Source organism: Scaptodrosophila lebanonensis, unplaced genomic scaffold (genome assembly GCF_003285725.1).
Source record: "Scaptodrosophila lebanonensis strain 11010-0011.00,11010-0021.00 unplaced genomic scaffold, SlebRS2 tig00000024-arrow-pilon, whole genome shotgun sequence".
Classification (NCBI taxonomy): domain Eukaryota; kingdom Metazoa; phylum Arthropoda; class Insecta; order Diptera; family Drosophilidae; genus Scaptodrosophila; species Scaptodrosophila lebanonensis.
Window position 1 is genome coordinate 13,180,913 of NW_022060538.1, and position 22,971 is coordinate 13,203,883.

Here is a 22,971-nt window from a genome sequence, read left to right on the forward strand (position 1 = left end):
CTGTTTAAATGTTTACATTCGTCGTTGGGGGGGCATGAGAAAAATAGGTGCACGAATTCGTACTAGTATTGCAAATTGAACTGTTTTCATATATGTAATGGGTTGCTGTTGAAACGTGTTTGTGTCTCGTCCGCTTTGTCGTTTTCACGGCAACCAATTAGAGGTTCGCGAGCAACGGCCGCTTTTGTTATTTCTCAGTCTCACATCGTCTTTCAATGTTGACGAAAGCAGTGCGTGTTGTTTTAACTATTGAAAAAATATAATTTCCGACACTTCCGCATCTTGTTGATGAAAGATAAGATAAGAATATGGTAAGTGATCCCACTAACTTCTCTGATGTATGATGTATAAAAGGGAAGTAACCATTTTGAGTGAGCCTGCAGTGTGGGGAGGGGGCGACCTTGAACGCGACACTAATCCATGTGCAAAATTGAGAAACTAGCACTATTTCAAAATCAATAATAGCGGCGTTTTACACATTTTACCGGTTTGCACTGACTCGTTGTTGAACATACATATGTATGTATGTATGTGTGCATTAATGTTATGCTTCTAAACCAGTTGGCGCAAGAAACTTGTTGCCCAAAACACACACCTACCATTCCTGCTAGCTGTGATTATTCAGTTACCTGTTGACTGCCTTCGTTTAGCCAGCTCGTTGCGCTTTACCTTCTATTTTTACTGTATATGCACCAACTGCTGACGTTGACGATTTGCGTTTCGTTGTCAGAATGGTGCAATTAAAGGTAACTGTAGGAACTCATATTGTATGTATATAATTAATTCAATTGCTTGCAGGAGGAGACATATCTTTACGATCCAAATGTGCTGTTGAAACTTGACTTTCACCGCAGCCCCGCCAAGTTTCAACCCTTTATCTCAGCAGCAAGTCCCGGAGAGACATGGCTAAAAGTGCGTCCTTTGAAGGATACGGACTTTGATCGTGGCTTCCTTCAGCTGCTATCTCAGCTCACGACCGTTGGCAACGTGTCACGCACGCAGTTTTTGAGTAAGTATCAGGTGGGCATGATGACAAAGACCACTTCAAATTACCCTTTTATACATTTGCAGCGCGTTTCTCGCAAATGAAAGCTAGTGGGGATTATTTTGTCACCGTCATTGAGGATACGCGCAAGAATGAGATTATAGGCGCAGCTTCGCTTGTAATCGAACGGAAGTTTATCCACAATTGCTCTGTGGTAAGCTGCTTTTTCTTCTGTAATGTCTATGCTTTGTATTACATTTACATTATGTACCATTGCAGCGTGGCCGTTTGGAGGATGTGGTCGTTAATGATACATATCGCGGAAAGCAGTTGGGCAAGCTGTAAGTCCACTGTCCTATTCGAAAACATGGTGATTATTTACCAACCTTTCTTCTCATTTTCAGAATTGTGGTAACAGTGTCACTGCTGGCTGAGCATTTGGGCTGCTACAAAATGTCCCTAGACTGCAAGGATAAGCTGATTAAATTCTATAAGTCCTTAGGCTACGTGCTTTTGCCTGGCAATTCCAACTCAATGACCATACGTTACGACGAGACGCCCAATCTCAAGCGTAACACTACAGCCTTAGGCGTCAACACAGGCGGTGATGCGTGCCAAACTGTGAGCCTTCATTTACCCTCTTGACAATTAGCCGCCAACGCTGCACCAAAATCCAAGCTTTAAGTGTACTCGCATTTATGGCAATAATTGCGCGAAGCGCAATGCTACAATTCAATGCCCAGAAACCAATATTCATAAACAGTAAGGCAAAATTTCATTGCGCTTGGTGCATGGTTTTTTGGACAGCGCTGGCAGGCGGTGGTGTCATTGTAGTGCTCACCTCAAGGACATACTATTAGTAATACATATGTATTTGCATGTAGTCAACACAAATGCAGTTTGTGCTATTTTTATTTACTAAATTTTTTTACTTTCTCTTTTTTGCTTCTGCTCGATGGGCGCACTAAAAGGTAGTAGTTATATTACCCTTTAAGAGCACCTTCATTAAGTAGCCTTAACGTGCAGCTTTGTGCATAATCATACCAATTGGAATAAATACAAATATTTTACAATTATACGAAGTCTCAGGATCATAAAATACAAAATCAATTCTTGCTTTTCAATATTATATTGTAAGTAATAAAGTAAGTGAGATGATCCTTGCTAGATTCATAATACCGTGACTTCGTTTTATGTTACTTATTTACTAATAGAGAGTAATATTAATAATTTCACTAAGACGTATTCACTATTCAACAAAGCCGCGCATAACTGGCTACATTAACTTCAACTTTAACACTCCACACAGAGTCTGCATACAAGTATAAATGGGATCCATTCTAACTAAGTGTTGTCAAAGTATGGCCCAAAATCCTCCTCGTCTCAGGAGTATGAACACAAATGCCCACACTTTGGGCACTTTGCGTGCTTGGCAAAGTATTTCTGCAGGTGCTCGATGTGGCCGCCGTGCGAGCAGCCCTGACACCAAACGTACAGGCCTCTAACAATTAATCCGCAGACACAGCACTTGGCCGATTGCATCGATTTACATTTTTCACAGTACCATCCGTTAGCTGTCATGGGCCGGCCACATTCACCGCAGTTTGTGTGCATGGTGGTGGAGTGTTGATTCAATTGGCGCACCGAACGGAACCAAGAACGGTTGATAACTAGGCATGCCTCGTTCCACAGGTCATAGCGATGGAGCTGATCAACATAGGTCTGGAACCAATGCTCCTAAAAATAAACAGGCGATAACATGATGGTTGAATGAAAAATTTTAAATACTGTTTGTTCATATTAAAAACAAATTTGGCTTAATTAGAATAACGTCTTTTAACGTTTCTATGTTCATTCGAGGTTGAAACTATTGAAAATAAACCAAATACAAATTAAATTATCTGAAGATAACGAATAGTAGCCTGTGTTTCTTTCTTGCTCTTTTTCTTTTTTTCTTTTTGTAAGCACAAAATCGATTTTCCCCCATATGTAACGTGTTGGACAAAAGAAGTTCGAACTGGAAGCGATATTCAGAAGATCTGTTTACTTACAACTAGATCATCCTCAATAGGCAGCAGTTTCCGAGCATCGCCCAGAACAATGAGCACAGTTAGGGCTGTCTGTACATCACCCACATCGTTTTGGAGCATTAAAGCGTCCGCGACAAACTGGTGTGGCTCCCACATAGGTATGGGCGGTATTTGACTGACTTTCAAGACGCTCGGTACATGTGGCGGCTAAATGAAAAATGATTTAAATGTAAGAAATTGTGTCATTATTAATCAAAGACAAAATAAATAGATTACTTACTGGTGACTTCTCGTGATCCGACGCTTTAAGATCTAGTTGTGGACGCGCTGCTTGGACGTCGTGATGCAGGGCAGTATCCGGAAATGCTAAAGCTTTTGTGAGATCTGCTGGGCCTACGTAAATGAAGCCATTGCGCAGTAATTCGAAGTTATCAAAAGTTATCTCGCTAATAATTTGCGACTCCGAGAGTATAACGGAGCTAGTGGGCGGATGTTGCTTGCCACTGCCGCCTAATTCAGCATCGTCATCGTCTGCATGGGTTATTTCATGAGGTGCCTCTTGACTATTGCCATTCACATCCTGCCCCATATCAATACGTTGCGGCGCCCAATCACTGGCTACCTGTGTGGTTCGGCGCGAATTCGTTGGATTCTTTTGATTGGAAAACGAGGCGCGGTGCTCATAGGGCGGCTCAAAATTATTGCTACCGTAAAAGAGTTTAACGAAGTTCCACAATGTTGTAGCCTTCAAATGAAAATGTAGAAATGTAAAAACGTCGATCATGTAAATTTTAAAGAGCAAATAAACTTACATTGTGTTTACCGTACTTCTTGCAGACTTCAGCATTATGCTCACACAACTCGGACAACTTCTTGCCACTTAGCAGCATTTCTCGTGCACACCCCATAAATGATTCGTGGACGCGCAACACAGCGGTTGTATTGTGTACGGGGTAGCCCATTAACTGAATAGATTGATATTTGAAAATGATTCCACATTTGGTAATGCAAATTGCTCACCGTATCCTTTAAGATAAACATGTACAACTTTGAGTGATCCAAGTGGAATTGTACAACGCCGCTCGCATTAGATTTACGGCGAGATCTACAATTAATATTGAGTTAATATCAAGGGCGTACGCAGGGGGGTCAGGAGATGCCGTTCCCCCGCCCTAAAAAAATGTTGCCACATAAAGTCGACCACACGTTCTTTGTTATCACGCACTATTTCGCCTTAAAATGTTACTAAGTTGGTTTTTTCACTGATCATATAAATAAACTAGCAGGTATTGCCCGTCTTAACCCGGCTCAATATAATGTTTCAAATTATATTTATTTTGTGTGTGCATGACCTACCCATATGTTTTCACCTTATTTATTTAAAGAAACATTTTTTGTTCTTGACAAAAAATTGTTCAGTAGTCCGTTACATTTTTGTTCTTGCCAAAATATTTCGTTAAACATACACACACATGACTAAGGGCGTACGAAGGGGGGGTTTTGATTGAAGTTTTTTCATTGATCATACTTGTATGCATAAGTTATTTTTTAAATGCATCGTGCATTATTTAATCAACATTTTAATTTGTTGGCGCCCCCTTTGGTAAAAGCTGCCTACGCCCTTGCACATGACCACTATATTTTTTTAAGCTTTTTTAGTGCGCACATACACTATGATGGATACTATGAAAGGATACTTGAGTCCAAATTTCAGCTTTTACCGTTTGGGCAGTGCGTTGATTATCAATCAGTCAGGACAAACTGATATATATATATAGAGATAACACAACGTTTTAAGATAGACTATGTGCAAAAAGGGGGAACAGTTATAAGAGTATATCCTAATTTTAAATTCACACTTGTGTCTTTTCGTGCCTTATTGAGTCAATACGATCACGCACGAACTCGGAATGACACACTAGGGATGTAAGCCGATGGGAAAACATCGATGCTTATGTTCATCGATGTCTCTTTATAAAAAATCGATGCATGATCGATGCATCGCAAAAAAAACATCGATTTATCGCTGTTTTAAAAAATTAACTTTCCATAGAAAAAAGCTATTATTAGGGAGGTAATCAACATAGATGCTTGAAATAAAAAGAGACTGTTATAGCATTTTACTTAATGTTGTTAATGACATCGAAAACATCGATGCATCGTGGTAAAAACCTCGTCGATGCTCTACACATCGATGTTTTTTTACATCCGTACACACAATCGTATCAATGCCGTGCGGCGATGAGCCACGATCAAAAAGCACTGACAATGAACATCTCAATTTGCTAGAGTAAAGCTTTCGATAGTTGAATCTACCGATACTATCGATATCAATACATCGAAGTTTGAATGCAATAATAACATCTTATAATTTATTGAGATCAATTCGAGTTTTCCAAAATCCCTTCTTAGTGCTTACTTTCACTGTGAGAGGGATCTTGTGCCCAAATTTCAGCTTCCTAGCTCCGTTACCGTTTGGGCTGTGCGTTGATTGCCAATCAGTCAGTCAGGACAAACTGTTTTATATACATACATATGTATATAGAGATTATTTTTTACATACATCGTGCAGTATTTAATCCAAATTTTAATTTTTTGGGCCCCCCTTTGGTAAAAGCTGCGTACGCCCTTGGCTATTATCATTCTTTTGAAAATTTCTTTGACTTACATAAAACTCGTGGTTTTTGTATTAGACACACCACTGGTCTTTGGCGCATATTCCTTGATTTTCTTGGTAAATGTGATATCGCCATGACGACCCAAACTAGCGCCTTGGGTATTGGCCTTCAATGCTGGTCGAGTGGCATCCTTAAATGCGTGCTTATATATGGTGGAGTCCTTGCTGGTGGATAGCAAACAATGCGAATTACTACCCTGCCACGCGATGGCTGTGGTTACGTTTGTGTGCTCATTAAACGAAGCGAAGGGTATATAGGGTCGACGTATATCCCACACATGCACACTATAGTCCATCACCAAGGCGCAGCTGGCAATGTGGTAACTAGGGATAGGAATGAGTAATTAGAAAATATTCAATAGAAAACCATATTTCCGCACTCACGTCCGTTCCGGGCGCCATTTAACACGCCCTACCACAGCAATGGTGTGTATCGTATACTCTAAGTTTACGCGACCGTCCATATTCCACACCTTAATCTGTTTATCCCGACTTCCGGTGGCTAACCAGTTACGTGTTGGATGCCAATCGCAAGTATAGATGGGACCACTGTGAGCGGTGTATTGAACAACGCATTTGTCACTTTTTCTCATATCCCACATTTTTACATTTCCATTTTCCGAGACAGCGGAAAACAAATTTAACGTGTGCGGACTGAACTTGACATCGCGCACAGACTCAGAGCTAAAATACGTGCTCACAGATTTGTCACATCTTGTGTCAAAGCACTTGATGGTGCCATCCTGCGAACCCGAGATCAATATGTTCGGCTCGGTGCTGTGAAAAGTGACGGTGTGGGCTGTTCGCTCGTGCTCGTTAAAGACCAAAAGCTGCTTTTGTCGTCCGAACTTAGAAAGATCCCACACTGAAACCACACCATTGGTGGCCGCAGTGGCCAATATGTTGCTGTCTAGGCTGCTCCAAGCCACGTCGTTAGAAGAATAACTGAGATTTTGATTCTTCCCGCCACGCATATTGCACACCTCCGTGAACCCGAAGCCGCCATCGCTATCGATGGCAAAGACCTTGAGTACTAGAAAAACAAATAACAATGTAACAGAGTTGACGAAGAATTAGGGCATGGGGAATTAGGACTTACAGCTGCGCCCGGCAACAGCGACTTGGGTGTTTGTGTTATTGAGGGCCAAAGCGTTGGCATGTCCCTCCAGGCAGATTCGCAGAGATGTTGTTGAATCGGAAGTATCTTCCGGGGAGTCAGGCATTTTCTACTTCACCAATAATTTCGGTTTTATTAAAACCAAACGAAAACAATACTCGCTTATTTTTACTCTTGTTGATAAGACCAAATAAGTGCAACCAAGTTAAGAATCAACCGCTGAATTGGCAGCACTCAGTTATCGCCGTCCATATGTGAAAACAAGTGGCTTGGTACTGTCGCATGTTTTTGGTTTATTTTTGTGCGTATCGCGTACGGAAAACTTGAAATATCTGTGTTGTTTAAACAATCAACGATTTAAACGCCAGCCGAGAACAAAGAGTTTGGTTAACGCGGTAATCGCCACGCCATGCCGGACATCAAAATAACACCCCTTGGAGCCGGCCAAGACGTCGGCCGCAGCTGCCTGCTCCTTTCCATTGGCGGAAAGAATATAATGCTCGATTGTGGTATGCATATGGGATATAATGACGAACGGCGCTTTCCGGATTTTTCGTACATAGTGCCCGAAGGACCTATTACCAGTCATATTGACTGCGTGATCATATCGCATTTCCACCTGGGTGAGTGGCCGCTCAAAAGTTTATCAGTTTCACAATGTTTTATGGATATTACTAAATTAGAGTCTTATTTTAACTATGCAATTAGATCATTGTGGAGCACTGCCCTACATGTCCGAAATTGTTGGCTACACCGGTCCCATTTACATGACGCATCCTACAAAGGCGATTGCACCCATCTTGTTGGAAGATATGAGGAAGGTAGCCGTCGAACGCAAAGGCGAGTCGAATTTCTTTACGACACAGATGATCAAGGACTGTATGAAAAAGGTTATTCCAGTGACATTGCACCAGAGCATGATGGTGGATACAGATCTTGAGATAAAGGCCTACTATGCCGGCCATGTGCTGGGCGCAGCTATGTTTTGGATCAAAGTGGGTTCGCAGAGCGTCGTCTATACGGGGGACTATAATATGACGCCGGATCGGCACCTCGGCGCAGCTTGGATTGACAAATGCCGACCGGACTTACTCATATCGGAAAGCACATATGCAACCACCATTCGCGACTCGAAGCGGTGTCGGGAGCGCGACTTTCTCAAAAAGGTTCACGAGTGTGTGGCTAAAGGAGGCAAGGTACTTATTCCTGTATTCGCGTTGGGACGCGCTCAGGAACTGTGTATTCTTCTAGAAACCTACTGGGAGCGCATGAATCTGAAGTATCCCATTTATTTTGCATTGGGCCTGACTGAAAAGGCAAACACTTACTATAAAATGTTCATTACTTGGACTAATCAAAAGATTCGAAAAACGTTTGTGCATCGCAATATGTTCGACTTCAAACATATAAAGCCATTTGATAAGGCTTATATTGATAACCCAGGTGCCATGGTTGTCTTTGCGACACCGGGCATGCTGCATGCCGGCCTATCGTTGCAAATCTTCAAGAAGTGGGCCCCCAATGAGAACAATATGGTAATCATGCCCGGTTATTGTGTCCAGGGCACAGTGGGCAACAAGATTTTAAGTGGCGCCAAAAAGGTTGAATTCGAAAATAGACAGGTCGTTGAGGTCAAAATGGCTGTGGAGTATATGAGCTTTTCGGCACATGCCGATGCCAAAGGTATAAATTATAATTTGAATATGGCAACAACCTTTTTATAATGAGTTTTCCCCAATTGCAGGTATAATGCAGCTTATCCAGAACTGCGAGCCAAAGAATGTGATGCTCGTACATGGCGAAGCGGAGAAGATGAAGTTCCTTCGTGCTAAAATTCGTGATGAGTTTAACTTGGATACCTATATGCCGGCCAATGGCGAAACCTGTGTCATATCCACGCCCGTCAAAATACCTGTTGACGCATCTATATCCCTCCTAAAGGCCGAGGCGCGCTCCTACAATGCACAACCGCCTGATCCGAAGCGTCGGCGACTTATTCACGGCGTACTCGTCATGAAGGATAATCGCATTATGCTGCAGAATCTGACCGAAGCACTCAAAGAAATTGGTATTAACCGTCACGTTATGCGATTCACATCAAAGGTTAAAATGGACGATCCAGGTCCAAAGATACGCACCAGTGAAAAGCTCAAGTCGTTGTTAGAGGAGAAGCTAGTTGGGTGGACGGTAGTGCTGCAAGACAACGGCACCATTACCATCGAAACCGTAGAAGTGAATGTCGAAGAGGATGAAAAGGACCCCAAGCAGAAGACGATATTGATCACATGGACCAATCAGGACGAAGACATTGGCGCCTATATACTCAACGTTTTGCAGAATATGTGCTAGTGGGAATTGCGTTTCGCTGCTGCCTTAATTCCATAGTTTTTAAGCTTACTGTTTTGTTTCTGGAAATAAAAGCTCGGTCAAATATATTAATTACGCGCCATAAATAACTTGGTTCGTTCGTTCCACTCTATTTATTTTCGGGATAAATTTGATAGTTGTAACTTTAAATATTCAATGCGCTAGCGCTGCGTTTTGAATGGCTTTTTGAATTAGATTTATAATCGTTTGGAGCTGTTCGAACTGGAGTGTTACACTTCTTACTCCAGAGCAGAGGCACCGGAGATAATTTCAATCAGCTCGCGAGTGATGACAGCCTGTCTGGTGCGGTTGAATATGAGCGTCAACTTTTCAATCATCTCACCAGCATTCTTCGAGGCGTTATCCATGGCAGTCATACGCGACGATTGCTCAGAGCAAGCGCCTTCCTTCATGGTGTAAAAGATTAGGGAAGCCAGCGAGAACTCCAAATAGCTCTGGATGACATCGGCGTCCAGGGAATCGAAGACCGCCAGCTTCTCCGACTTCTCCACAGTGGCGCCACTGTAGATGGGCAGTTGGGACAGTGAGTAAGATACCACCGAGTTGAACTTGTTGTACACGATTTGTCCCTCGGAATACTCGTAACCGGTTTGCAGGACCTCATGCGCAATCCTAGAGGCATCCAAGAAGGTAGGTGGCAGACGACCCACTTCGTTGGCTACCATCAGAATATTCTTGCCGTATAGACGCGCCAGGATCGAGCGCGACTTGTCGCCGACACAGAAAATCTTGGTGTTAACATCGTCCTTAGCAAGCTCGTTGCGGATGTGACGGGCCACACCGGTGTGCACAGCGCCGCAGAGACCACGATCGGATGTCATCGCGATAAGAAGCTTCTTGGGTTCGGCCTTCTCATCGACCTGGATCTCGGTCTTTTCGAAGAACTGTTGCGCTCCAATGCCATAAGGACGCGCCGCCTTCAAATCACGCTCCGCCCTGGCGTATTTTGCGGCGGACACCATCTTCATTGATTGCGTAATTTTCTGAATGTTCTTCACTGATTTCAAGCGAATGGAAATTGACTGCAAAGTGGCCATACCACGTTGCTGTTGGGCATGCATCGTGGCTTCAACCGCCAGGGGTAGCAAGAGCATGGAGCGTTGCATCATCATCCTGTAAGCTGTTGAAAATCCTGCACGACAAAGTTAGCTAAATTTTCACGACGGCTACTGCAAAAATTTACCTGCGTGTGAATGGCGACGAATGTTATAACACAACGGTGCTGCCAACTCTCTTCACATTTGCCAAACTGCATGGTGTGGTTATAAAAACGATTTAAGGTGTGAATGGCAAAAATGATCGCTTTGCAATATAATAGTTTAATTTAATTTAGATTGTCAATTTAATATAACAAAAAAATCTATTGATCAAATACACGATGTTGACAATTTATTTAAGATTCTACCAGAAAACGGATTTTCGATAACAAGATTTGGTCAGCTGCTTCAATAGTCGATTGAGCGCAATTTTCTTCGCGTGCCATCACTTACCAAAAGCAAAAAAAGAAGAAGATAAAAGCTGACGTACTCGTACTTTGAAGATTTCGCTTATATTAATTAAGTGCAATATTTATAATGTAATATAGTGCAACTTACATGTACTAAACCCCGTTTCGTACCAAGCAAAATAATGAAACCACTCAAGGCAACACAGACGTGCATAAAAAGACCTAGAGTATGTTAAAGAAGCTATAGACGGATGTACATTCAACCGAGAGGGCGAGTAAAGAAGGCGATTTGCATGTAGTAGATAACTAAAGTGCAACAAGGTAAAAAGTTAACAACTGGCAAATTGGAAGATCGCAAACAATTTTAATGCCAAAAGCAAGGAAGAATACACGCTTTGATATTAACTTCCAGTGGTGCGTTTAACAATAATCAACAGCAACAGCTGTGCGTGTGTGTGTGTGTGTGCACAAAGTGGTGGAGGTGTTGTTGGTATTTGGGGGTCTGTCGGACGTTGTGTGACACAAACAGTAACAAAATATTGAGCCGTCGAGCAAAACACATCATGTGGTCGTTCTTCTCGCGCGACTCTTCAAAAGATTTTCCGTACGATATTGGCGAACCAGTGCTTGGCTTTGACAACTACTCCATATGGACACTCCACAAGGCCAAGCGCAAGGGCACCCAAGAGGAAGTGTCCGTCTTTATCTATGACATACGTAGTGGGTCAGATACAAAATGTGAGCTGGCCAAAGCGGCTCTCAAGCGCCTAAAAACGTTGCGTCACCCGAGCATTCTACAGTACTTGGACTCGCTAGAGACTGACAAGATGCTGTATGTGGCTACCGAATCCGTGGAACCTCTGGGCATATATTCCGCACGACTTGCTACAGACAATGTTCAAAAGGGACTTTATTTAGCCTGGGGCGTCTTTCAAATAACAGTAAGAATAAATTTTATGAGAAAGAATCAGCAGATTATCTGATACAAATGTTCTTTATATAGCGCGCCCTCTCATTTCTGAATAACGATGGTAATTTGCGACACAACAACGTGTCGGCCTGGTCTGTTTTTGTAAATTCCTCCGGTGAATGGAAACTGGGCAGTCTGGAGTACGTATCGGCAGCAGATGGCAACCCCATGCCTCCAGTAAAAATACCTGTCACCCTGGAGGTGTATGACCCGCCGGAGAAGAATGATCAGAGCAAGCTCAAAGCGACCACAAAATGGTAATATTTTATCTATGACTCACGAATCACCCATTTTAATATTTTATCTACCTACAGTTCCGTGGACATGTGGGGTCTAGGTTGCCTGGTGTGGGAGGCTTTTAATGGCGTACTTAAACAGCGTTCTAATCTTAAGGATATTGATCACATACCCAAATCGCTGCAATCGCTTTATTGTGAGCTTGTCGGTGCATCGCCTTCAAATCGTCCCAATCCAGCCGACATTATAACGCGCTGCCGCAAGCCGGGTGGTTTTTTTAAAAACGATTTAGTGGACACATTGTTATTTCTGGAAGAAATACAAATCAAGGATAAAGCTGAGAAAAATCGCTTCTTCAGCGGCCTTACAACTCATCTTGACAACTTTCCCGACAATGTCTGCAAGTAGGTCACTAAAAATATATTTAGCTGATCCCGTTTGCTTATCTAATTATGTCTGTTCTTTGTACAGACACAAAATACTTCCACAACTGATAACAGCTTATGAATATGGAGATGCGGGCTCGGCGGTGTTAGCTCCCATGTTTAAAGTAAGCAGCGTTCAAAAATTACATTATCACTTTAACATGAATGCTCTGATTATTTTTAGCTGGGAAAACTTCTGGACGAAACGGAATATCAAAAACGCATTGTTCCCTGCGTTGTTAAGCTGTTTGCTTCCACAGATCGTGTTACACGTTCGCGCCTGCTTCAGCAATTGGATCTATTTATTGCACATTTGCAGCCGCAAGTAGTGAACGATCAGATATTTCCTCAAGTAGCTCATGGTTTCCTAGATACAAACGCCACAATACGCGAGCAGACAGTGAAGTCGATTATACATTTGGCTCCAAAGCTAAACTACAACAATTTAAATGTGGAGGTGCTGCGACATTTTGCACGTTTGCAGGCACGTGATGATCAGGGCGGAATTCGCACGAATACGACGGTGTGCTTAGGAAAGATAGCGCCACATTTGCATCCACAGGTGCGCCAGCGTGTTCTCGTGTCCGCGTTTATTCGTGCTATGCGTGACCCCTTCCCACCGGCTCGGGTGGCCGGCGTCCTTGCCTTGGCAGCAACTCAGCAATATTTTTTGCTCAGCGAGGTGGCAAATCGTGTCTTACCATCACTGTGTTCCCTGACCGTTGACCCTGAGAAAACCGTACGCGACCCGGCATTCAAAACAATCAAAGGTTTCCTGGGGAAACTAGAAAAGGTCTCGGATGATCCAAGTTTACGCGAAACAATGGGCAAGTATTGAATTAATACTCTATTAGAATTAGATACGTTAACCTCTACCAACAGAAGCCGATGTGCACACAGCCACACCTTCGATTGGCAATGCAGCGGCCACTTGGGCCGGCTGGGCCGTTACTGCAGTGACCGCCAAGTTCTATCGCAGCCAAAGCGATTCCTCAAGACCACGACCGCCTTTAACTGGACGTAATCTCTCTAAGCCCGCATCACTAGGTAAGTAGTTTGTGTATTAAATGCGTCCGGGCTGCCCCGATAATCCATTTAATATTGCCCACAGAGCAACCTTCCAGCAGCAGTCTCTCAACCACCACAAGCAGTGTTACGTCCATGACATCGCTTGAGCATGAAAGCAATGATACATCGGCGTCAGCATCGGACTATGGCAATAACGATTGGGACAATGAGAACTGGGGTGAAATGGACGTAAGTGTAACTACAACAATTAATAATTAATAACTCATAATATATATATAATATAATATAATACCTAACAACCTTTTTTTTTGTAGACCTCACAGGATCCAAGCAGTCCGCTGGCTGCAAATTCAAACAATGGCCAGCTGATTGCGACCAATGCCTTGAGTGAAGTCCGGGATGGTTGGGACAACGAAGAGTGGGGCAGTCTTGAAGAAGATCCGGTAAGTCAGAAAAGCATAAGTTTTGCAAAGCAATTTTTCTAAAATCCCACAAACCCTAAACAGTGTGAGGAGGAGGAACAGGCAGAACAGGAGCAGCAACAACAGCAGTTGGCACGACAATCGATATCCTCAACGACATCATCCAGCCAGCAACATAGGCCGCTCCTGCCGCATCAGCATCAACAGCAGTTGCTGCAGCACGAACTCAACGAACTCATCGAACCACTGGCCAAGCTTAACTCCCACGTAACATCACCATCGAAGCAACAACAACAACTACAGTCAACGCTGCGACCAAAAGAGCTTGCCAATTTGTCAAGCAGCACCACATCGCCAACTACGCCTGGCGCCTTCACCAATTGCAATAACATAAGCCCACCACCGCCCTCATCGTTGATAAACCACTCCACGCACAATGCTAATTGGAATAGTGATTCGTGGGCCGATGGCGAATTCGAGCCCATTGATGAGCCAGGCATGGGTGAGTTACACATAATCATATTAATAGCATAGTCATAATCCAATTATTTGTTTTCATAGGCAACAGTAAACTGGACGAGGCCCGTCGAAAACGTGAGGAAAAGAAGCTGCAACGACAACGGGAGCTGGAGGCTCGTCGTGCTCAACGCGTCAGTGGCCCAATGAAATTGGGCGCTAAAAAGCTTTAAAAGAAATCACGAAGACCGATGCTTGATCTGCAAGCATGAGCATATATTCGATTTGTATATTTCCTAGCTATTACTCAAACTAAGCCTACAAAGTATGAGGTACATATTATGTAAATGTATTTTGATGTGTATGCGTTTGCGCTATGGCATTGCATTAAATGCAAGGAATTATTGAGTCTCTTCGATTTCCCAACGCATACGCACGACGAAGAGAAAAAGAGGGACGTATTAAAATTTTCTGTTAAGTTAATGTACAAGCCGTTGTTTAGAATACGCAATTAAACTCCATACAGATACGTTTAACTTATGATATATGTACATACATATGTATGTATGCATAAAATAGATATATGTATGTATTTTGCATTTTGAAAGCTAGCTGTGCACGATATTACTTGAACTTTGTTGGATAATAGAGCGTTCGGAAATATTTTATTTACGCTCTCTACGCTAACGAATGTAACTTGAATCGTAATTTATAACACAAAAAAGAAAAAGATAAAAATAACAAGTAGCTAGTAAATTATTTCAAATTTATACTTTAGTAAGCGACTAACTGATCGAAACAAAAAAAAAAAAACGAAAAAAAATCTAGAAAAAACAAAATTAATGCGAAGCCTTATGGCTGAGAAACTATATCAAAAAAAGAAAAGGAAAAGTGTCGTAATGTCTTCTTCAATAACAAAACTACACACACTCTGTTTTCCTCACAGAACGATCTAATGTTAAATCGAACCCATAGACGACGATATGCCTCTGTAAAGTGTACGTACAAGATTTCTCCAGTTGTGTGATTGTCGTGTCAAATTGATATTGTGAAAGAACGTTCTTCATATTCTCCCATTTTTCAAAGCTAATGCTAATGTCTTTGGTTGTACATAAAGTAAATTAATTATTTTTCCCAGAGAAATGTAACGTATTTTCCGATAGAGCGAATACAGAAAACAATTGTGACTTTTAATAAAAACAAAAATTAAATAAAAAGTATTTTTATAGTACCTTAACCTTGATGGAATCCAAACCAAAAAGCAAAGCAACATAAAAGAACATAAACAAATTAACTATAGAATCAACAGGCAGATACCATTGAAGGCCGGAAAGTATTTAAGCTTATCCAGTACTTAGTAAAAGAAAGCGCACCCGTTAAATAATATGTTGCTATGGGAACGAGAAATCGTTCCATTTGTTTTTCATACATGTTGTTGATTTTTGAACGTGAATTTTCCCACTAACAGCACCAAGCGCAACATTTGCTCCCAGCGCAGGCCATTTTTGCATGTCAAACTAGTAGAGTTACGTACGAGTACATACATATAGATATATAGAGTTTGTACATATAATTGCATTATATGCATAACATTTGATTAATGACTAACATACATATACGCCGATTTTTTCCAATACCTCAATATCAGTGTACAATTTTTCCATAAATATTGAAATTGTTTTTTAAAAATCTCATTGTTTTTTATCGAAACTAAGCAAAATATACATATTACAAAAGAACTCGGTGTTTTCTCAAAACATTCTCGCTGTCTTTCGTCGCGTCTCTTTGTAAATGTGTGTGTGTGTCTGTATTCATTGTAATGAACGTATTGTATTGTATTGTATTGAAACGTAATGCAACTCCCTCTAGATACTATTTTGGCATAATTTTGAAAATATTTCTAGAAAACGCATTTCTTGGAGCAACTACTATTAGAGCAAGAAAACACAAAATCATAGCAAAGAAGATAAATATTTAAAATTAAAAGAACATGGAAATTTATTGTTTAGACAAATTTTTAAGACTGCAAAGAATTCATTGAAAGTGGTAATACAAAACAAACAAAATTAGTGCTAATCATCAATAAAATAAAAACTAAAACGATTTATAAATGAGTTTAACTTTATCGCACATCAAATTTAAAGCAATTAACAAATGTATTACTATACATACATATATGTAGATATTATCTATATACCTACAGACATCTGTACTTTGTTGCTTGTAACCGACATCGCTAAGCATTTCAAGTCTTCAATTTTTATTTACGCACCCACTACATGGACATTATAAGTTTGTTTTGTCAGCTGTTTTGCTTTGTTCGATAATGACAACAATTAAAGCAATTGCTTCAAACCGCCTTCTCCAAATGGTCATTTAAACAGCTGGTTTCACTATCTTTCCCCTGTCTGGAGAGAAAGAGTTGCACAAGGAATCGAAAGTGATTTTTCCATTGGATTATTAGTTCTAATTGTGGAGCGCTTAACCAAAACGATGCACTGACAAAATGATAACAACCTTGTGGGACTACCGGAATGGCCAGACATGTGCCGAGATCCGTTTTTAAATAAGAGAGAGAATTTAGATAAAAACATTATGAAGAGTTAAAAACCAGAAAGGCGATAACAAATTGGCGGAAGGAGCTATTAGTGGAGCTGCTTTGATTGAATTCTTTGATCTTGAGACTAACTGAATGTAGTTGCTTTCGGGGAAGTGTAGCAGAAAGCACACACAGCCTTGTTTTGCTTTTGTCTCAGATGTATAGATATGAATACCAAGTTGGTGATTCTACGATAGCTCTTATACTCTCCGGCATACTTTTATTCATACAGACGGACATGGCTATATCAACTCGTTTCTACATGCTGATCAAAAATATAAATACTTGTACATTACTGCTACATACTTGTACTTTCTCCTTCTGATATAAGAACGCTCACTTAACTACCCTTTAAGTACAAGATAGAAAATATTTTCTAATTTGGAAAATTGATGGGGATTCCGCCCGATATTCGTTCATGTTATAAGATATTACATGAAATGGGAAAGAACAAAGCCAATTCTCTATGAACTTCTCCTGCTAAAAGGATAAACGGGTATTTTGAAATTATTCTGATCGAAACAGCCATATGAAGGCGATGCAGACCCCAGAAAGTATATTGATATGGTATATTCTTGATCAGCATTATAAGACGAGTCGATATACAAGTAGACATGTTCGTCTGTCTGTATGAATATAAGGATCTGCAAAAGTATAGAATCTAGATTAACCGAACTTCGTATGCCGACTCATTTATTCATTTATTTAATTTAAAACTTTAAAGGAAGGTATGGCCAAAAATATACAACTATAATTTGTCTTTTTATGAGAGTACTGGGTATTTAAGCATTTCTAATAATTTTTTTTACCGATGAATAGAACTTTCAAAACAAAAAACCGTAGTACATGCAGGCCTCTAAGGATTACAGGTTATTGCATAATTTGCATAAGAAATGATGATCCCACAAAATGCCAACCAAATGAGCCAACATTTAATTTGCTTTTGAATACATACTACCATATATAGTCTTTTTTAGAGATACTTGTATAACCTACATTAGAGTCTTAGTGGCTGGCGATCTTTTTTAATGGTTTCGCTTTTAGAAATTCGCCAACATCACGCCATTTGCTCTACTAATATAAAAATGCACATTGGGCTATAAATGTCTATATACATGTAGTATGTTTGTATTTAAAGTCTGGCCGTCAACAAAATGCTGCAATTTTATGGCCCAGCTTTCTCACGCGCCCGTTCTCTGTTAATTTGTTGCACTTGAAGTTGTTGCGGCTGCAATTGTGGCTGCCCTTGCATGAGTAATTGCTGCCATTGTTGTCGCTGTGGTGCTGTGGTGCTCGACTTCAGCAAAAATCTGCCCCAAAATAGTATGCCTTTGGAAACCAAAACGACTTGCTTGAAATTTATTTTTAAATGCTGAAGTCATAGCTAAGAACAGCAGCAACAGCACCACCACTCCCCATAGAAGCGTTGTGGGGAAGGGGGATGGAGGATGACGAGATGGGTGCATGAAAGGGGAAAACAAAAACTAGAAGAGAACTTGGAGCGATAGCGCTGCACTTGCATTACTCATACGCCCTGTCAGTCCGTCTTTCCGTCCGTCTAGCTTGCGTGTCTAATCTGTGGGCCAGAAATTACGCGAACGGGCAAAAGTAGCGACAACACAAAGGCCTCCACAAAGCGTATAATTAAATAGTTGGTCGTGATAAAGTTGTGCAAATATTGAGATCATTATGTTAATTTCGACTGCCCTCGAGCCAACGGGGGGTGGTTGCTGTAACATGAGATCTGAGTGTCTCTATGTCTCCCCGACTGACTTGACTGACTGACGGACTGACTGGCAGCATCCATCATCATCATCACCATCACCATCTCAAATGGCACCCATTTTTCGCTTATTAAACTTGAAATATTTTGTCACTGATGCCGGCACGATTTTGCACGCAGGTGTGCGCGCGGCAACAACAACACACATGCATTCATACAGTGCCAGCCATTTGGATAGATGCACCACTTCGGGTGCAATAGTTTTGTGAACAACTTCATGGATTTTACTTTGCACGTGAGGCTAAATTTGTTAGCCATAGAAATCCAGAATTTCGAACATAAACCGCGCTTGCAAATGGCGGTCTTGCACTCTATAAGTATATATATATAAGTAGTATATAGTATAATTACCTGGTAATTTTTTCTCTTTACTGCTGCTGTTGCAATTACACTTGAATTGTGTTTTTTTTTTTTTGTTTTTGGACATAAATTTACGGTTTACTTATGGCGTATAATCCATTGAAGCTAGCTGGGGCGAGTCGCAGGTATCCGGCACGACCGTAAATATTAAGGTAGGTTTCATATCCGCAACAAAATTCCATTCGTTTTATCAAAAAATTGGTTTTCGCTGTGCATATACGTACTATATACGATATTAGGGTTTTCAACGATGAACAAGTAACTAAATCCCTAAATTAAAAACTCCACTGTACCTTTGCTATAGTCCGGTTCGCATTGATCTTTGCATTAAGGCTTCTTTTAGAGAAACCCAGATAATAAAGCATAATAACAAACCATATCAGATCATTATAAGTATAATATAGCGACTATATTGGCAGTATGACTTTAGTTTTTTTTTAGTGATCAACTTGTAATTTATGGAGATATTGACACTAAATAGAATGTTGAAAATATTGTTGTCATACTTGATGGTAGAAAATGCTGACTTTTAACACAGTATTAACACGTTTATAATATACAAGTATACTATTATTCTCATGAAGGAATAAAGTTCTTGTTCTTCTCCAGGAGTTGACAAGTATTTGAATTAGTTGTCTGATTATTATAAAAGATTCAATCCTTTGGAATAGCAAACGACATGCAATTTGTGAGAGTTTGTTTTCACGAATATTTCATTTATTTGGAAAACCTTGATTGATATTTGATTTATTTAATTTCATCTTTTTGCAATACAATCAAAGTTTCCAATTAGTTTTTTATTATTTCCGGTTCTATATTTTCTGAAATCTAAAGGGGAAAATATGTAAAACTCTAATATCGCGTATCCAGAACTAATTTTTTTGCACCGATGTAACCGATTTATTTACAAATAAGTATATTATTGTTTCTGTTAACATTTAACATTACATTTATTATCAAATTATAACACTCGTGAATGATTTAAATCAGCGGTGGGCACAAAATTTCTAGTCGAGAGCCCCATGGGCGTAGCCAGGATTTAGCTCAGGGGAGCGAGATTTTTTTGGCCGTTTTTTTTACTAACAAATTATTTGCACTATACAAAAAACACCCGAAAAATATGAAAAAATGAAATTCAATCGATCGGGAGTGTAAAATTGTACAATTTGAAATATTGTTTTCTTACATAATTGATCAATTTTTATATACTCGTCTATATACGTGTACATACTTTAAAATTATTGAAATCTAGATTAACATGCAATTTCCGATTTCCGAAAAATCATAACTAACAACATCAGCCCTACCATTCTTGTGTACCTATTCATACGACTGATGCTGTACATAAATAGTTATGTGCATAAATATTCACATAATTTGCTGTAAGCGCGCGAAAAATGCATTAAATTTAAGTTTGGTTTTGTTTTGTTTTGTGTTTTGTTTTTTTTTTTTCATTTTTTTCGTGCATTCGAATCGTATTCAATTCAATCAAAGCGCGACCGCAGCGTTTCGCGACTGTGACTGTGACTGCGACTGAGGCCGAGACCGAGGCTGCGACTGCGACTGTGCCTAGTGGGGCTTGTTTTCGGCAAATCTTTTGTTGTTGAAAAAATTGTTTAAAATTTCAAATTAGCTGCAGTTGCATTTGTTAATGCTTTTTGTTTTACTTGGCTATTTCTGTTGTCATTATCGCCGTTGTTATTATTCCGATACCCTACACTGAAAAGTGTCAGCTGCTAGCACGCATATCGCTTGCCGGACTGGAATTCAAATTTTCCCCCACCGGGTTGGATATTGCCCTTTTAATTAGCTTTTAAGTAGAATTATTTTTCCTCCTCTTCTTACTATTTTTTAGTTTGTTAGGTCTATAATGTCTCCGACCACATATGGCTGCGATTCGGGGCTTAGTTGGCCAAATGACAAATCAAATTCCCCCAGCGTGTCGGAGGCATTCATAGACGTTATTGTACAGCTTTTTCTTAGTTAAAATTATATTATTACATATCATTATTTTATTTTGAAATAAATACATATCGACAGCACTATTTTTTGATTTATTAAATAAAATAAGAATTAGAATAGCATAGAATTTATATGTATAGCTATGATCGACACGAATCCAAATCGTGTAAGAGGATGAGAACTTTCTTTCGACGGACACAGATAATACGCCTAGAACCAACGACATTCCCATATCATATACATAACTATCATAGAAACGATATGATTAAGGTACAGTTTTTGAATGTCATATTTGTTTGTACTTAAGTCAATTGGAAGCTAACTGCAGGCAATTGTGTTTTTTTATATATTTTTTTATTTGTGTTTGATGCAAGGACTATATCCGTGCAGAAATTAAGGCTTTGTTCTTATCCGAGCTATACACGCTTCAATCTGAATACTTGTCGTAATGCTGAATCTTTTTTGTGGAAGACATTGTCCATGAAAAAAAGGAATAAATCAAAGAAACAAAATGTTGACGCCCCTACCTTTAGGCCTAAAGAGGGCCATTGCGATGCCATTTAATTACCTTGGTTTTTTATTGGTCCGTTTTTAATGAAGCTTCAAAAGAATTTCATGATCTGCTGTTCCGTTATATCTGTGAGATCATTTAGGATTGGTTATCCTAAAGTAATGAACCAGAGTCTGTTTAATGCTGCCTTCTCTTCCTCACCTCCTTCCAAATCCAGGGCTATTGGAATCGATTTTATCGATTTCAGGCTTAAGAAAGAGATAAATTTATAAAAATAAATATAAATAAATAATAAATGTAGTATTTTCGATTTGATATTTTCTCTTATTCTTGCGATCAGCAGAGATGAGAGAGTGCCTGCCTAATGCGCGCATAAGGCACAGTAGAGGGTATATGGCCTCGGTGCAGACAAAGACAGCTTCTTGACTCGCTTTGTTTTCGTTCGTGTTTGTTTGTAGGAGCGGTAACCATTCATTTTTTTGTCATGCTTTTGAGCCATGCAATTGTTTTTGCAATGCCAACTGACCTTGACGTTGCAACATTACATCATCAGGCGGCATACCGTTGATAACCGAGATAAAAGTGTTGTTGCCTTGCATCCATAGTGAAGAAAATTATCTAAAATGTGACAAAATATTTGTTTAACCCCTGGCCACATGTCCATACGGAAAGCCAAACACAATAGCTGTAATAACAAATGAAGTTATTTAGCTGTGAGGTTTGGAAAAATAAATATTAACTACTTATATTATAGCAGTTATCAAAGGACCTACAATATATGTACTTGTAAGCTAATCAGTTAATGCAAAAGGTATTAGCATGCGCCAATCTAACATAAAGGCCTCATAAAAATATTATACAGCATTTTAATTTATGCACAATTTCTTCGAAAGACATTTCACTATATACTTGTAAATCAAATCATCATATACTATGTACATATACTATATATCCATAAAGAAAATTGTTTTTTTTTTTTTTTGGAAGGAAGATTGCTGAAATGTCCAACTGTAGAACGCCGGAAGGGTAAATATAATATATAATTATTGTAACTATAATAATGTATATTATATAATTATATTATATTGTATTGTATTCTATATTGTATATAATTATTGTAAATAACCATTCTGAGGCTTAATCTGTTGGCTTGCTGGCAGAACATTGGGAAAAGTTGTGCGTCACGAAATAAGAGACCTTTTAGCAGGGTCTAAATATTCTCTATTCTCTGCTAGATAGCGCCATTTTCTTCTGATGTAATTGACTTAAAAAAGCTTTAATTTTATATCACACTTATGGACACTGTCTTGTGAAGACTTCATGATATGCATGGAAAAAAAGAACATGTGCGGGTTTTTCCCGGCGGCATTAAACGCACGTAGCATAAGTAGTTTCCGTTTTGCTTGTGTAAATATGAAACGATCGTTGAAAATGAACAATAAATAAATATTGTTCCACACATCGGCCTGGGCTATAATAAAAAGAACACACTTTTGTCGCTAAATGGACAAACCCTCAAAGTAAATAAACGAAATACACACACATACATACAAGTAAGTACATATCCACGATA

At 39.8% G+C, this 22,971-nt stretch overlaps 5 protein-coding genes across 5 annotated transcripts; 3 read left to right on the plus strand and 2 right to left on the minus strand.

The window, feature by feature from the left end:
- Nucleotides 1-54: 54 nt before the first annotated feature.
- On the plus strand, nucleotides 55-2,059 carry LOC115621167 (probable glucosamine 6-phosphate N-acetyltransferase). The gene is made up of 5 exons (XM_030514729.1): nucleotides 55-311; nucleotides 799-1,009; nucleotides 1,072-1,199; nucleotides 1,265-1,326; nucleotides 1,390-2,059. Exons 1-5 carry the CDS (start codon nucleotides 309-311, stop codon nucleotides 1,628-1,630), a joined length of 645 nt encoding a protein of 214 aa, XP_030370589.1. The 5' UTR covers nucleotides 55-308; the 3' UTR covers nucleotides 1,631-2,059.
- Nucleotides 1,859-6,915, minus strand: LOC115621166 (GATOR complex protein WDR24). Its single transcript, XM_030514728.1, has 8 exons — nucleotides 6,792-6,915; nucleotides 6,077-6,725; nucleotides 5,684-6,016; nucleotides 4,036-4,120; nucleotides 3,828-3,980; nucleotides 3,296-3,760; nucleotides 3,037-3,222; nucleotides 1,859-2,722 (listed from the first exon to the last, which is right to left on the minus strand). The coding sequence occupies exons 1-8, from the start codon at nucleotides 6,913-6,915 to the stop codon at nucleotides 2,369-2,371; spliced, it is 2,349 nt and encodes a 782-aa protein (XP_030370588.1). The 3' UTR covers nucleotides 1,859-2,368.
- A 175-nt stretch (nucleotides 6,916-7,090) lies between these two features.
- Nucleotides 7,091-9,262, plus strand: LOC115620856 (integrator complex subunit 11). The gene is made up of 3 exons (XM_030514302.1): nucleotides 7,091-7,432; nucleotides 7,518-8,492; nucleotides 8,554-9,262. The coding sequence occupies exons 1-3, from the start codon at nucleotides 7,219-7,221 to the stop codon at nucleotides 9,156-9,158; spliced, it is 1,794 nt and encodes a 597-aa protein (XP_030370162.1). The 5' UTR covers nucleotides 7,091-7,218; the 3' UTR covers nucleotides 9,159-9,262.
- Nucleotides 9,263-9,266: 4 nt separating this feature from the next.
- On the minus strand, nucleotides 9,267-10,471 carry LOC115620857 (ATP synthase subunit gamma, mitochondrial). The gene is made up of 2 exons (XM_030514303.1): nucleotides 10,381-10,471; nucleotides 9,267-10,329 (listed from the first exon to the last, which is right to left on the minus strand). The coding sequence occupies exon 2, from the start codon at nucleotides 10,307-10,309 to the stop codon at nucleotides 9,416-9,418; it is 894 nt and encodes a 297-aa protein (XP_030370163.1). The 5' UTR covers nucleotides 10,310-10,329; nucleotides 10,381-10,471; the 3' UTR covers nucleotides 9,267-9,415.
- Nucleotides 10,472-10,701: 230 nt separating this feature from the next.
- LOC115620366 (N-terminal kinase-like protein) lies at nucleotides 10,702-15,420 on the plus strand. The gene is made up of 10 exons (XM_030513571.1): nucleotides 10,702-11,585; nucleotides 11,648-11,871; nucleotides 11,929-12,255; nucleotides 12,323-12,401; nucleotides 12,461-13,103; nucleotides 13,159-13,323; nucleotides 13,388-13,533; nucleotides 13,620-13,748; nucleotides 13,812-14,229; nucleotides 14,289-15,420. Exons 1-10 carry the CDS (start codon nucleotides 11,208-11,210, stop codon nucleotides 14,414-14,416), a joined length of 2,637 nt encoding a protein of 878 aa, XP_030369431.1. The 5' UTR covers nucleotides 10,702-11,207; the 3' UTR covers nucleotides 14,417-15,420.
- The last annotated feature ends 7,551 nt before the right edge of the window (nucleotides 15,421-22,971 follow it).

Coding starts and splice junctions, on each gene's coding strand:
- LOC115621167 (XM_030514729.1), top strand. Junction 1,010..1,071: donor GTCACGCACGCAGTTTTTGA/GTAAGTATCAGG, acceptor ATACATTTGCAG/CGCGTTTCTCGCAAATGAAA. Junction 1,200..1,264: donor TTATCCACAATTGCTCTGTG/GTAAGCTGCTTT, acceptor GTACCATTGCAG/CGTGGCCGTTTGGAGGATGT.
- LOC115621166 (XM_030514728.1), bottom strand. CDS start 6,915: ATGCCTGACTCCCCGGAAGATACTTCCGATTCAACAACATCTCTGCGA. Junction 6,726..6,791: donor CGCTGTTGCCGGGCGCAGCT/GTAAGTCCTAAT, acceptor TTGTTTTTCTAG/TACTCAAGGTCTTTGCCATC. Junction 3,761..3,827: donor AGAAGTACGGTAAACACAAT/GTAAGTTTATTT, acceptor TTTCATTTGAAG/GCTACAACATTGTGGAACTT.
- LOC115620856 (XM_030514302.1), top strand. CDS start 7,219: ATGCCGGACATCAAAATAACACCCCTTGGAGCCGGCCAAGACGTCGGC. Junction 7,433..7,517: donor CATATCGCATTTCCACCTGG/GTGAGTGGCCGC, acceptor CTATGCAATTAG/ATCATTGTGGAGCACTGCCC. Junction 8,493..8,553: donor GGCACATGCCGATGCCAAAG/GTATAAATTATA, acceptor CCCCAATTGCAG/GTATAATGCAGCTTATCCAG.
- LOC115620857 (XM_030514303.1), bottom strand. CDS start 10,309: ATGATGATGCAACGCTCCATGCTCTTGCTACCCCTGGCGGTTGAAGCC.
- LOC115620366 (XM_030513571.1), top strand. CDS start 11,208: ATGTGGTCGTTCTTCTCGCGCGACTCTTCAAAAGATTTTCCGTACGAT. Junction 11,872..11,928: donor CTCAAAGCGACCACAAAATG/GTAATATTTTAT, acceptor ATCTACCTACAG/TTCCGTGGACATGTGGGGTC. Junction 13,324..13,387: donor CTCTAAGCCCGCATCACTAG/GTAAGTAGTTTG, acceptor TATTGCCCACAG/AGCAACCTTCCAGCAGCAGT.